This window comes from Grammomys surdaster, unplaced genomic scaffold, assembly GCF_004785775.1.
Source record: "Grammomys surdaster isolate TR1022 unplaced genomic scaffold, NIH_TR_1.0 364, whole genome shotgun sequence".
Lineage (NCBI taxonomy): Eukaryota > Metazoa > Chordata > Mammalia > Rodentia > Muridae > Grammomys > Grammomys surdaster.
The window spans coordinates 982561-995083 of record NW_021604783.1 but is presented as its reverse complement, the minus strand read 5'-3'; the positions used below and the strand labels follow the sequence as shown (position 1 = coordinate 995083).

At 42.9% G+C, this 12523-nt stretch overlaps 1 protein-coding gene across 2 annotated transcripts in view; it reads right to left on the bottom strand.

Annotated features, from left to right (window-relative positions):
• Myh13 (myosin heavy chain 13) overlaps positions 1-12311 on the bottom strand; it is a 52332-nt gene extending 40021 nt beyond the window's left edge. Inside the window, exons 1-9 of one of the 2 annotated variants that reach the window (XM_028780061.1) lie at positions 12152-12311; positions 10991-11049; positions 9048-9100; positions 6712-6935; positions 5208-5351; positions 4971-5127; positions 3420-3447; positions 3220-3331; positions 1686-1778 (exon numbers count right to left, since the gene is read on the bottom strand). In XM_028780061.1, coding sequence (XP_028635894.1) covers positions 1686-1778; positions 3220-3331; positions 3420-3447; positions 4971-5127; positions 5208-5351; positions 6712-6915 — 738 coding nt within the window. In that variant the 5' untranslated portion in view covers positions 6916-6935; positions 9048-9100; positions 10991-11049; positions 12152-12311. Of the gene's footprint in view, positions 1-1685; positions 1779-3219; positions 3332-3419; positions 3448-4970; positions 5128-5207; positions 5352-6711; positions 6936-9047; positions 9101-10039; positions 10307-10990; positions 11050-12151 lie in introns of those variants that run through there. The other variant, XM_028780062.1, reaches the window with a different exon arrangement.
• Between the last annotated feature and the right edge of the window lie 212 nt (positions 12312-12523).

The window sequence follows — 12523 nt, the reverse complement described above, 5'->3', positions numbered from 1 at the left end:
TCTCTCTCTCTCTCTCTCTCTCTCTCTCTCTCTCTCTCTCTCTCTCTCTCTCACACACACACACACACACACACACACACAACTATATACCAAGTGTAAAATAAACAAAATATTTGTGTGTTACTTATATGACATAGTTATGAAATTGTATCTCTGTATAATTTAGAACAGTAGCATGCACAATGTATGTACTTCTTATACTGTGCATCTAACTGGTTCTCTACTACACTGTGAGTTAATCTGAAGGCAAAAGTCTTGCCTTATTTATTTCCTTATATAGTCTACAATGTGTTCAATACTCAAAAGTTTCTCAGAGTTTCATTAATAATCTATGAAAAGTTAGAGATGTCTTCAGAATTCACTAGCACATTCAGTAACTTAATAAAGGACAATGGATGTCAGCCATTAGCCTGGAAATGGATAGATGGTGGAGTAGACAGATGTGACTGTGACTCTAAATCAGGGCCAAGTGAAGAGGCCTCATGACTAAGAGTGTACTAATGCAAAGTTTCCAAAGGCAATGTCGCCACTAAAGATCAACACAATAAGCAACCTGATCTGGATGTGTAGAGCAGACACCTTCACCCACTGCCAAAGAGGCAGGACTTAGCTGTGTATCCATGATGACAGAAGTGCATGGGGCAGTGAGCTGAGTGCAAGGGGTGTAGCCAAACAAGGAATAGTCAGGGCTCAGAGCCACAGTCTCTGAGAGATGCATCCACTTTCTAATCAGTACCCATTTGGTCTTTCTAAGAAGGTGGTTATGAGATGCAAGCTTGAGGTTCCCCAGCTAGTGAAGTGTGGGGAGTTCTTATTTGCTTTCACAATTGGGAGCCTTCATTGGGACTTCGCCTCTGAGTGCTTGTTCCTTAGGTCAAGAAAGTTAAATAGAGGAATGAGCGTTTATTAATGTGCAAGCATGAGGGTAAATAAGCTGAGCTAATCTTAAATGAAATTCTAGGCGATGGACTATAGCTTTCAGTATTGCCAATACCAAGACATTCTCAGTTTCTAGTCTCCTTTCCTGCCTTCACAAGCTGCTCCCTCCCTTCCCAGGCCTCCTGACTTGGAGGAGGTCAAGTTTGCTAATTTAAGTCATGCTGAGGTGTCTGTGGCTATGTCAACCAACTTTTTCATTTTATAAATGCTTCAAATCACAAAGCATGACTTCAATTGCCTATTATCCCAGCATTGTGGGCAATACATATAACACAGACAATATGATCCTGAGAGGTTGCTAGCTAGGACCATGGCTGAAATGGAAAGATAGTGAGAAAGACTATCTTGAGGGAAATAGAAAGTGATAAAGAAAATATCTTATTGTAGCCTCCTCAACTGTGCATATGGACACTCACAGAGGAATTTTTTAAAAATACATTTTCCACCTACAGAGGCCAATTTGATATAATTGATTTCTCCTTACTTATGCAGCCTAGGTCTCAGTGACTTCAGTGTGCTGTGAAGGGGTGTTCACTAGGTAAGGACAGACAGTTAAATTCCTTTTTTTTTTTTTTTGACCAGGAATAAGCCAACACCTTCCTAACTCCACTTGAATCAATTGATCTGAATTTTGTAAGGGTAGGCCAAGGCTCAGTGTATCTTAGTATCCGTAGCAAATTTCCATATCTAGAATTTAGCAGATTCATGTAATTGGGTGGGGAGTTGAAGAACAATCTGGGTCTTACAAATCTGGAGGAGTTGTCGTTCCTCACGGTCTTGGCATTTCCAAAGGCCTCCAGCAGGGGATTGGCTTGGATGATCTGATCCTCCAGTGTTCCCTAGTAACAAGCAAAGACAGGAATGGGGAGGACCTGGACTATCTTCTGGGATGGGTGTTTAGTGAATGGAAACTGTGGGTACTCTGGGCAGAGTCCTAGGAGAGATGCCACCCTTGACTAGTTGTCAGAGCTGATGTGTAGATAGCCCTCCTAAGGAGTTTCAGGGTCCCTACCTGGAGAGTCTCTTGTTAAGGTAGCATTGGAGTGACTTCTGGCTGTGGCAGATTCCAGACTGGAACATAGTTCCCTCCATTTTAACATTCTTCCTTTTCTACTGACACTTCATTATAAATCATGGGGATTTTTTTTGTTGGACATACACTCATGCACTTCAGTAAAACAGGGGGAGCTGCACCCGAGACCTAGTCACCTAGGAATCCTAAGCCTAGAACCTCATGAACCTTGTTAAGAAGTTCTCTTAGTGATTCTGAAGTGTGTTTCCTTTTGGAAGCCCATGGTACTCCTAATTGATCTCTAAAGGGAGCTGTGAAGTTGGTCAAGATCACTCAGCTGTTGCTGACAGAGTTGGTGTTAGGTAGACCTCAGGTCTACACAGACAGCACAGTCTCATGTGTAACTGTGACTTAGACAGAGATGTGTACCTTGGTCTTCATTCAGTTTCCTGGCACAAACCTAAAACTCTTGGGGTTTCTAAAGTGATGTTGTGTGTTGTGTTGTGGTGTGGTGTGGTGTGGTGTGGTATGCTGTGGTCTGATGTGGTGTGCTATGGTTTGATGTGGTGTTATATGTGTTGTAGCTAGGAGCTGAAACCTCAAGACAGGGGTTTCACATGATTAGAGGGTTGGGGATTTATGGGGAGAGAGTGAAGTCTGAGCCAGTCACTTACATCTGACTAATGGAACCCTTGTGAGGATCCTTAACCAGAGGGGTCTAGCGAGATTCTAGACTGGTGAACCCAGGGAAGGGCTAGGAGTTGTCAGAACTATAGAGGGTATTGAAACTCCAGACTTCTCTTCCAATATAGTATTCTGAGTGTTTCTGAGTTTTTAGCCTTTTTGATAAATCAATACATTTAAGGGACATATCTCCCAAGTTGTGTGAGCCACTCCAGTCACAGAGGAGATTGCAGGATCTCCTGACTTCTAAATTGACTAGATGTACAGGTGGTATGCACTGGACTTGTGAGTCTGAGCCCTTAACTTGTGGGATGTGCTGTTATGTCCTCGAAGGTAGTGTCAGAATTAAATTGAGTTGCAGGATCCTAGTTGACATTTTCAGAGAACTGGAGGATACTTCAATTACAGAAAAATGTGTACATATTAGTATGAGAATTTTTCTATATAAAAACACAAAGAGACTAAAACAAATCTGTTCCTATTGGGCTATCTCTTCTGAGTGTGCATCCTTCAGACCCTTGGCATTCACCTAATATTTCAGGTATATTTATTCTAACAAGCCTTTGGTGCATAATACTCCTTACTTGCATTTTGCCCGGCTGCTGCTCTTTCTTCTTGTCCCCGGTGACTGCAATTGTTGCAAAGTACTGGATGACACGCTTCGTGTTCACAGTCTTCCCAGCCCCAGATTCTCCACTGTCAATTAAAAATAAGTGGGATAAAAGAAAGCAGAAGAGGCTGTCCGGGCTCCAAAACCATTGTGGTGTGAACATGTGCTACTCACGTGATCAGGATGGACTGATTGTCTCGATCTAGAAAAAGAAAAAGAAGCCAAGCAATCACATAAGCAACAGAACAAGTAGATTTAAAAAAAAAAAAAAAGCAACCCTGCCAGGACTCCCAGGACACAAGCTCTGGCTTAGCTGTCTGCTAGGGGTGAGGCATAGGCATATCTAACCATCATGGGCGAGTTTATGCAGATTCCTTGAAAGTGGGATGCTGGACATGGGCAGGAGCCTGGAAATGAGTATCGAGCCCCACAATGTAAAGGGTATTTATGTTTCTAGATCTGAACTCTTTGCTTGAATGTTCTCATATTGCTTTTAACAAGGAAAGCAAGCCTTGGGTCTTGAGCTACTGAGAGGCCACAAAGTTTAGCTGATTGAATGTCATTTCAATTTTTTTGGTCTTGGTTTTTTACTGCATAAAATAAGACTGATTTTTCATTTATGAGAGCGTGAGCCAAATTGTGGCACTCAAAAGTTCATATATTGAAGTTTTAACCCTCAGAACCTCAGAAGGTGACCTCATTTGGAAATAAAATGTAAATGAGACTCAGATGTTATTAAAGATGAGGTCAGACTGGGACAGGCTGAGGCCTGATCTACATCCCTGTGTCCAACAAATGAAGGCATGTGCCCATAAAGAAAACAGCACATCACTGTGTCCCTACAGTATAAGAAAAAATGAAGCCATATGGACATGGAGAGAACACCACACCAGGGGAAGGGAAGGCAGAGAGGAAGGTGATGTCTCTACAAGCCAAGCAACACCACAGGTGGCTCACAAAGTCCAGAAGCAGGGTGAGCAAGTCAAACATGTCTTCTCTCATGATCTTTATAAAGACTCAACCCCAATGACATCTTTGATGTCAGACCACTAGCTTCTGCAACAGTGAGACAGAATGTACTTCTCATTGAGATGCCCAGCCTGTGGCATTGTATCCCAGTGGCCATAGCAAGCTGATACAAACAGTGATGTGACTCTTCCCTTTAAAAGTGTAAATTCAATTCATGTAGAGGAAAGATACTGGAGAAATGGTGAGGACTGTAAAGGCAGCACCATTTGCTTCTTAAGGTTCTTCTGATTGTAACAGCTCACTTGCTGTTTGTAGCAAGTCCAGTTGAACAGACAAGTGGCAGTCAGCATAGTGGTGTGACAATGTCACCATGTATCTACTTCTTGGGAAGCTCAGAGAAGTCTGCCCTACCCATCTCTCCTACTTTGCATTCCCTGAGTGATTGGTGTGTCTTGTTTAAGTGTACCCATTGCAGGCTGAGTTGGGAATATGAAAGAGCAGAGTCCTTGTGTTCCACAATGTCCCCCAAAATGAGCACAGGTTTAGAGTGCTTCAGATAGAACCTCTGGCTTCACACTTCACCATGACCACTGTAATGAAAGATGCCATGGCTTCAGTTGTACACCCCCAAGTCATTTGAGGCTCCCAAGTTCACACTGGCTACTGTATTATTTAGATGAGTGAGTGGGGTCTATAAGGGCCCAAGTACTAAGCCAGTTATGCCTTACAATCATATGAATCAAAGGCTTTACTCACCCGTCAGCATGAACTGGTAGGCGTTGTCAGAGATGGAGAAGATGTGGGGCGGGGCCTCCTGGCGCTTTTTGCCTCTGTAGGCCGCCACCACCTCAGGATTGTATACAGGGAGCCACTTGTAGGGGTTGACGGTGACACAAAAGAGGCCTGAATAGGTCTGTGGGAAATTCCAAAGATTATGGATCTTGTTTTTCCTCAGAGAGGCAACAAAATAGAAAGAGGTCAAAAGGCTCTCACGTAGATCATCCAGGCTGCATAACGCTCCTTGAGGTTGTACAGCACAGCGGGTTCATGGAGGTGGGTCATCATGGCCATGTCCTCGATCTTGTCAAACTTAGGGGGGTTCATGGGGAATACCTGGTCACTGTTCAGAGTGAGCTCCTGGGTAGAACAAGGAAAGCCAAATGGTGGGTGCAGTGTCATTGACCTGTTCTCTCCTGGGGCAGGAGACATAGTGAGATACTACAGCAAAGTTAGGGCATTGCCATAATAACTTCATGGATCATTTCCATGCCCAGAGATGACCTAGCAATAACTCTCCTTGGTTAACCTGATTCTAGTCCAGTGCCCCCAGGCAGCCTGGCATTGTCTATGCCCAGAAAGGACATCAGGTGTGTAAAGCTAAAAAGTAGTCAGCCCTTGGAATTGCCAGATAGAGCTTAGGATAGTCAAAGTCAAGGGAAGTTGCCTTGGCTTAACCTGTTCTGAGTGCTGTGACAAGACAAATGTTAAGAAATGTTCCTTTCCCATGTGTTCTGGGCTTTCCGGCCTCTATACCCTGCTTATATAGGCTTCTTTAGAATATATTTATTAAAGTTTTCTCTAGAAAGAAACTCCCAGAGCTCCATTCAGGTGCCCAATCTCATGCCCCATTTCCTTTCACCTGTTTCTTCAAAGCTCTAATAATTGCTTGTATCTCTGCTGTCATCGTTAAACATTTGGACAGGTGTGATGGTTTCGTGGTTGAAGAGTATTTGGAGACAATTATTGAATTTCACCTCTCTGCGTTTCTCCCACCTTTCCTTCCTATTGAAGCATATAATTGGCTCTGCACTTCATTCTCGGGAGACACAGAAAGTAGGGCAGAAGAGAGAGCCAAGAAGGTTTTCTGGCTTTTATTCTCCTAAAACTGAAGCTCTTAGAAGGGCATTAAGGTTAATGGAAGGAGACTGGCTGGTGTAGGTTAAAGTTCACGAGGAAGAAAGGCCCTTCTATCCCAATATTTGAGCATACAGAGAGATGCCTAAGACAGCCCACAGTGGAGAGAAAGAAGGCCTCTCTATCCCGATAGTATAGAGACTGACATAGATTTACAGAGTAACTGACATCACAGCTGAGATCTGGTGGATATCCAATAAAGACCGAACCAAAGAGTGCTGTGATTACCCACTCCTCTGAGCTTGCCCTGTAAGACTCCTTCTAGAGCCCAGAGCTTGTATTGAGTGGGCCCAGGAGGCATCAACCAGCATCACTTTCTTTTTCTAAGTAGACCAATCTCTTTTACTGTTACTTTCCCTATTCCTCCAAAGCAAACACCACCAAATCCTCACAGCCCAAATCCTCAAGGGGAAGAGGTAGAAGGAAAGGCATGGCAATAACAGCCTCTCTAGTGCTTCCACCACAGAATGGAAAAAATATAAGTTGTCTTCTGTCTCCAGATGGCTCTGGCCCAGCATACAAGCCTAGCAGTTCATTCCAAAGGAAAGCTATGATGCCTACATTATTAAAGATCAGCACTCACCCGGTCATCTAGGGTCTTGACGATGACTTTGTCATTTTCCCTGCTCTGGATCATGCCTTTCACATACATTTCTTTATCATCCACAGCAAAGCATGCTTTTTTAGAGTCGAATGGGCGGTTCTGAGCCTCGATCCTCTCCTTCTCTGGTTTTCGGAGGTAGGGAGCAGCTTCTCCAAATATGGCCATCTCTGCATCTGAACTCATGACTGCAGGGGATGTTGGGCCTGAAAAGACAGAGAACTTCTGAGGCCTGAGCTCAGGTAAGTACTTTATCTGTTTCTCTCCCATGGCTATTCAATGGGGGTGGGTGGCAGACTCAGCAGCTCTTGGAACAAGCCTTTTGAGAGATCTACAGCCAGGCCTGGGGGGGCATCAGTTGGCCAGTTTAAGGCAGGCACGTGTTCAGTAAAGAAGGAAAAGCACCTCATAAATGATTCATCCTGCTCGAGCCCTGTGACTTCCGGGCTTCCCCAGCCTTTGTGCAAACTTGGGAATAGTGTTTGGAATGCCAATGATACCTAATGGAAAACTCACACAGCTCGGTGCTAACACACTGTTAGGAACATAAAGATTCATTGTACTTGTTTAAGTAACAAGGTAATGAACAGAAAGCATGCTGACCCAGTACATGCAGTCCAAATCTCAACATGTGTCAGATCCCTCTAGGGACCAGTTAAAATAGATAACTGGGGCTCAACTAGCTGCTTTAGGATTTAGTGAGCTGAAAATTGGCATTTCTAGCAAGGTGACTGCTAGAAATTGGTATTTCTAGTACACCAAGTGATGTGACTGCTGTTAGTCCTGACACTGGACAGTGTCTGATAGACACTGTCACTTCATCTTGATTTAAGCTATCACAAGGGGACAGGGGGCGGGTGTAAGAAAATATGGAATCTCAGACCTGAAGAGACAACTAAGGCAGAAACTGCATGAGATCAGGATTCTCAGGGGGGAGTTCTGGGCTTACAGAGAGAATAGTACTGGGCCTGGAACAACTATTTACAAAATCTACTTGGGGAATCACAGTATCAGGTTGGAACAGTGTTTAATCAACACTTGTCTTAGAACCCACTGCATAATGTGTGGGGAACCCCTCCAGCCCCCTGTCATCTCAGTTCTTTGCCCTTTCTCTTTATGCATGTATTTTCTCTGCTTAAAAGCTAGAATACTCAAATTCCCTGCAGTGGCGACCTTGTTCAGCTGCTTAACTTCTCTGGGCTCCTGCCTCATCCTTTCTAAAATGAAGATGCAACTCCTGCCTACCACTTCTACATGAATTATGGACCAGTGACTCCCCCTTCCTCCTGTCTGCCTCCTTCCCTCTTTGCATCTTTCCCCCATCTCCTCGTGTTTCCCCCATACATCAACCTTCCTTTCCTTTCTCTCCTCTTTTCCTTCCTGCTCATTCTCCTGTGACTGAAATAAAATATAATTAAAATAAAATGGAATTAAATCTCATACACGCAGCCTCCGTATTCATCTTCATGTAATCTGTTAAACAGCTAACATTTGAATATCTCTTAAACTCTATGTTAAAAGTGAGGGCAAGCCCATTCTCATTCTCTCTCCCCATCTGGCCTTTTGGGAACTGCTGTCCTTTAGTCACCGTTGAAATATCTTTTCTGCAATGCTGTAGATGATGTCTTCTATGGGGAGACAGATTTCCTTAGCTCTGGGCCTTATTCTGATGGCTTCATTTTAGTTTTATTTTGGCCAGTGGCTCCTGTAAGTGAGCTATGGATCGTGGTTAAGATTTAATGGAAAAAAAAAAAACCTGGAATTTAATATAGTGTCCTCAAAGAGGGCTCCTAGCCATCACACTGCTTTAAAATGTCTTGGTTATTTCCTGGAGATAAAAAAAATCATCATTTTCCCTTCCATCTCCCTGAAGGGAGCCTCCACTGTTCTGGCTCAGGGGATGAGGGGTTGCAGTTCTCCAGTTCAGCAGGCTTTGGACCTCTACACATTCTTCAGATGAAAATGCAAGGAGGTAGCTTTTCCAGTGTGTACCCAATGAGAAATTAGAATTGAGAAAAAGTGTGAATTGTCTAAAAGTTACTATCAAATTCCTCATAAGTAACATGGTTTTGAAACGTTACTTTTCAAAACTAAGAAATTTCAGAGAAGACAGCACTCTGGTTTGTGCAGTCTCTTCAACGTCTGCTCAATTGCCATGTCTACTGTCAGACTGGTTAAAGTAAGTATATTTTTTAAGATCGGCTCTTTACACAATAGTATAATTTAGAGAAGGAAAGGAACAGCAAGGGTTTGGACTTGTCAAACCATCTTTTAATTATCTATTCAAATAATGTAAGTTATCACTCTTAGATACTTACTGTTTTAAACTTGACAAGCTGTAGAGTCTCAAAGGCTACTTGCAATGTGGAACCTGAAAACATCAATATTTTTGTTTGATTACACTATAACTCATTAGTCTAGCTTGCACTTTAATTTAATTTTACTTTGTTTTGAAACAGAGTAGCCCAGGCTAGCCTCATGCCTGTGTGGTAAGTGCATTACCACCAAGCAATCTCTCCAGCCCTCGAATTTCTATTTAATAGATTTTATAGGTTTTCTTTTCTGTTGCCTAGGTGGTAATATATGAATAGACCTTGCAGGTGGAAAAATTATACAATACATGATGGTTGTCTTATATTTAGTCTTTCTAGAAAAATTAGATTTTTTTTCTCTTCTAGAGAATTCTAGAAGCTCAAGGGTCTTAAATCATTGCTAGCTTTCAGATAAAGATTCTTTTCCCCACCTTCTGCCTAGCTTGTGTCCAGTGTCTCCTCATTGCATTACCTGAGTTAAAAAATTCTTTGTAGGTGCTATTCAACTTACATACACCTTCACATACAACTTTCCCCATTCCAGACAGCTCTGACAGACCAAAGGCACTTGTTGCTTTAACCTAAAGTCTGTCTATAACTTTAGGATAATTGATCACCATCCTAGCTCTTGATAAAGGGCAGACACATCCAGTGCCTTCTGTAAGACTACTCTGCCGCTGTTCTGTGTTCTTGGAGACTTTATTGTCCCTATGTTAAGTTACCCTAGTTACATCTTCATCTGTTTCTTCCACAGTATACTGTAACTTCTCCACTGTCTCAGTCACTCTACCCAAGTACAACCCTGTTAATCTCATCATGTGTCATATCCATATCACATGTCCTTTTCCTCCTCCTCTTCCTCCTCCTCCTCCTCCTCCTCCTCCTCCTCCTCCTCCTTCTCCTCTTCCTCCTCTAGAACACTCTCACCTCTCTTGACCTAGGTGTAATGGCTGAGGCCCTGACTGTTCCTTGGCAGTCACGTCACTCCGCTGACTCACCGTTTTCTGTCCAGCAAAGCCCCTCGATTCTCTCCGGTCATGCAGTTGCTAAGTCAACTCTTCTCCCCATATTTATGTAACCGAGGGCTGAGCCCCAAGTGTAAAAACATTCGTTCTTGGCTGATGAACTTCACCTCCTCAAATCCAACCAAATTCTCTCGGTACATGACTCACAGTAGCCCCGGAGCTTTCTCCTCACTGGGTCCCCTAATTATCCTCTTTCTGTTCTGCCGGCATGACCAACTCCCACACTGCATAGCTGTAAGCTTTCAGCTACCCATTCTGTTTCTGTCTCCAAGGGCCTTCTAATTGAGATATTTGCCCTCCCACCCAGTCTCCATCCCCACCCCCAAATTCTCCTGTTTGCTTTGGTTGTACCCTGTCATTGCCCTTGACTTATCTCTCTCCAGCCAGTTTCTTGTCATCTGTGGAACTGTCATGACTCAGTGACCCTTCGTTTATTTGCTCCTAACGCATCTAGAATTATCTCTAAAGCACAAAGTTTGGAATGAGAGGAGTTACAGCACCACCTTTGCATTGGCTTGGATGACCTCTCCCTGTTATTCCCTTATTGTTTGTGACAGAGGCATAGCCTCATGGATTTAAGGGTTTAGGCTGTGCCCAAGGGTCTGCCACAACTAACCAGGTGTGTAAAGGTAAGTCTAGGGTGTTGTGTTCTGGGAAAATGAATTTTATGGACCTAGAACTTGTACACTGAAGCTCTGTACTGCATCCAGTGCACTTCTAAGCACAATGCAAATATGGGAAGTTCTTCCTTCCATCAAAATTGTGATTTTTGTAATGTCACTTTTAAGAATACTTCAGGCAGGGATCGGCCTCAGCTCACTGATTTTTAGCTTCTCACACGCATGGCAAGGTTAAAAATCTGTAGAAAGCTGTTTGCTAAAATTCAGTGTCCGGCATTATGATCAAACTGAAAGTAAAGCTTACCTTCTTGGTTCTCAGCGTGACTGTCAGTGTCCTTTGGGAAATTGGGTGTCCTCTTGGGGCTGATTCAAAAGAGCAAAGGCAAACAAACCAAAAAATATGACTCCAAGTTTGTAATTGTTTTTACATATAGACAACATGTTTATCCTGATTTGTGCCTGTCTCAGCAGCCACTTGTGTACTCTTTCAAGTCTCCCGGAGAAGGTAAAGACAAGATATCTGCAAAGTCACCTAAAGCCTGAGAATCCTGACCCTTAACTAGGTGTTTGTGAAGCACATTACCATCTCACGGAGTTTTCCACAAAAAGTTAAATATCAAACTTAATTCCAACAAACTTTCCAGTTACTACAAACTGCTTTAATGGTAGGGATGATATCATGAGATGCCTTGTGACAGGAGCTGTCAGGTTTTGAGGCACCAGTTGCTTCTTTACTTTAAAGTCTTAAATAGGCATCAGTTATATCCTGAAGCTCACAGAGATTTTGAGAGAACTGAAACTTGGAGACCAAGCTGGTTCTGTTAAGCAGCTACTGAAAATTCTTTGGATTTTTCATTCTTTTCTATAAAATGATACAGATATACCAGAAAAGTTTCAAGATTCCTCTCAGGCCTGAGTCCAAAACATGGAGTTCTCAGATAGAGATGATAGCCTGAAATCAAAACACTGTGAGGCTCCAAAAGCTGGAGTTGACGTGACAGCTGCTACTGTACTGGTGACTAGACCCAGTGTAAAATCCACAGCGTTCTCCATGCAAGACCAATGTTGAAAGCAATCATCAATAACTAGGTTAGGGTGCATTTCAATACAAATCAAAGTCAAGAAGTACTATAGGAATTTCCTCCTTGGAATCAGAAGTTTAAATAGTCATAAAAACCTTCAAATTGTTTAAGGTAATCACCAAAGAGTTACCATACATTGACATGTTATTAATCTGTTAATTAATCAATGTGGGTTTCATTTTGTAGGTGAATTTTCTTTTCGTCTTCTAACTCAATGAATTTTTATTTCTTTTCCCCTTGTAAAATATTTTTGAGGTGCAAGGACTTTGGCCATGTTGCCCAATCTCTTTAGTAAGGGCAACTGTATTGCCCTTGGCTGGTCACCCAACCGGGTTAATTATCATTATCTGGGGGAGAGAAAGTGGGCACTTGTGAGTGCTTACCTTAGATGCTGCAGCCGGAACAATTTCAGGAGTGTGGCCCCCAGCTCTCTTTATACTCCCAAATCTGCCAGCCCAGCACTCTAACTTGGCTCGATTTGGGGGATCACCATTTACTCATTAGATGTAAATGCGTCGTAGTCCTGATCTCTCACTCTTGTTGAATTACTTGGATAAATGACCAGCGGAGGCTTTATAATGCCAAGTCAGCTGCATAGGGATTTTGACGTTGGACACAGATCTTTGAGACTTAGAGAGTCGTAGGGGCTGAGTGGAACTGGGGCAGAGTGTGCTAAGAAGGTCAGGGAAGGGCAGAAAGCTTCTCAGGGTCATTTGTTATGCAATAGATGGATGATCAATAGCGTGGGTAGCAAC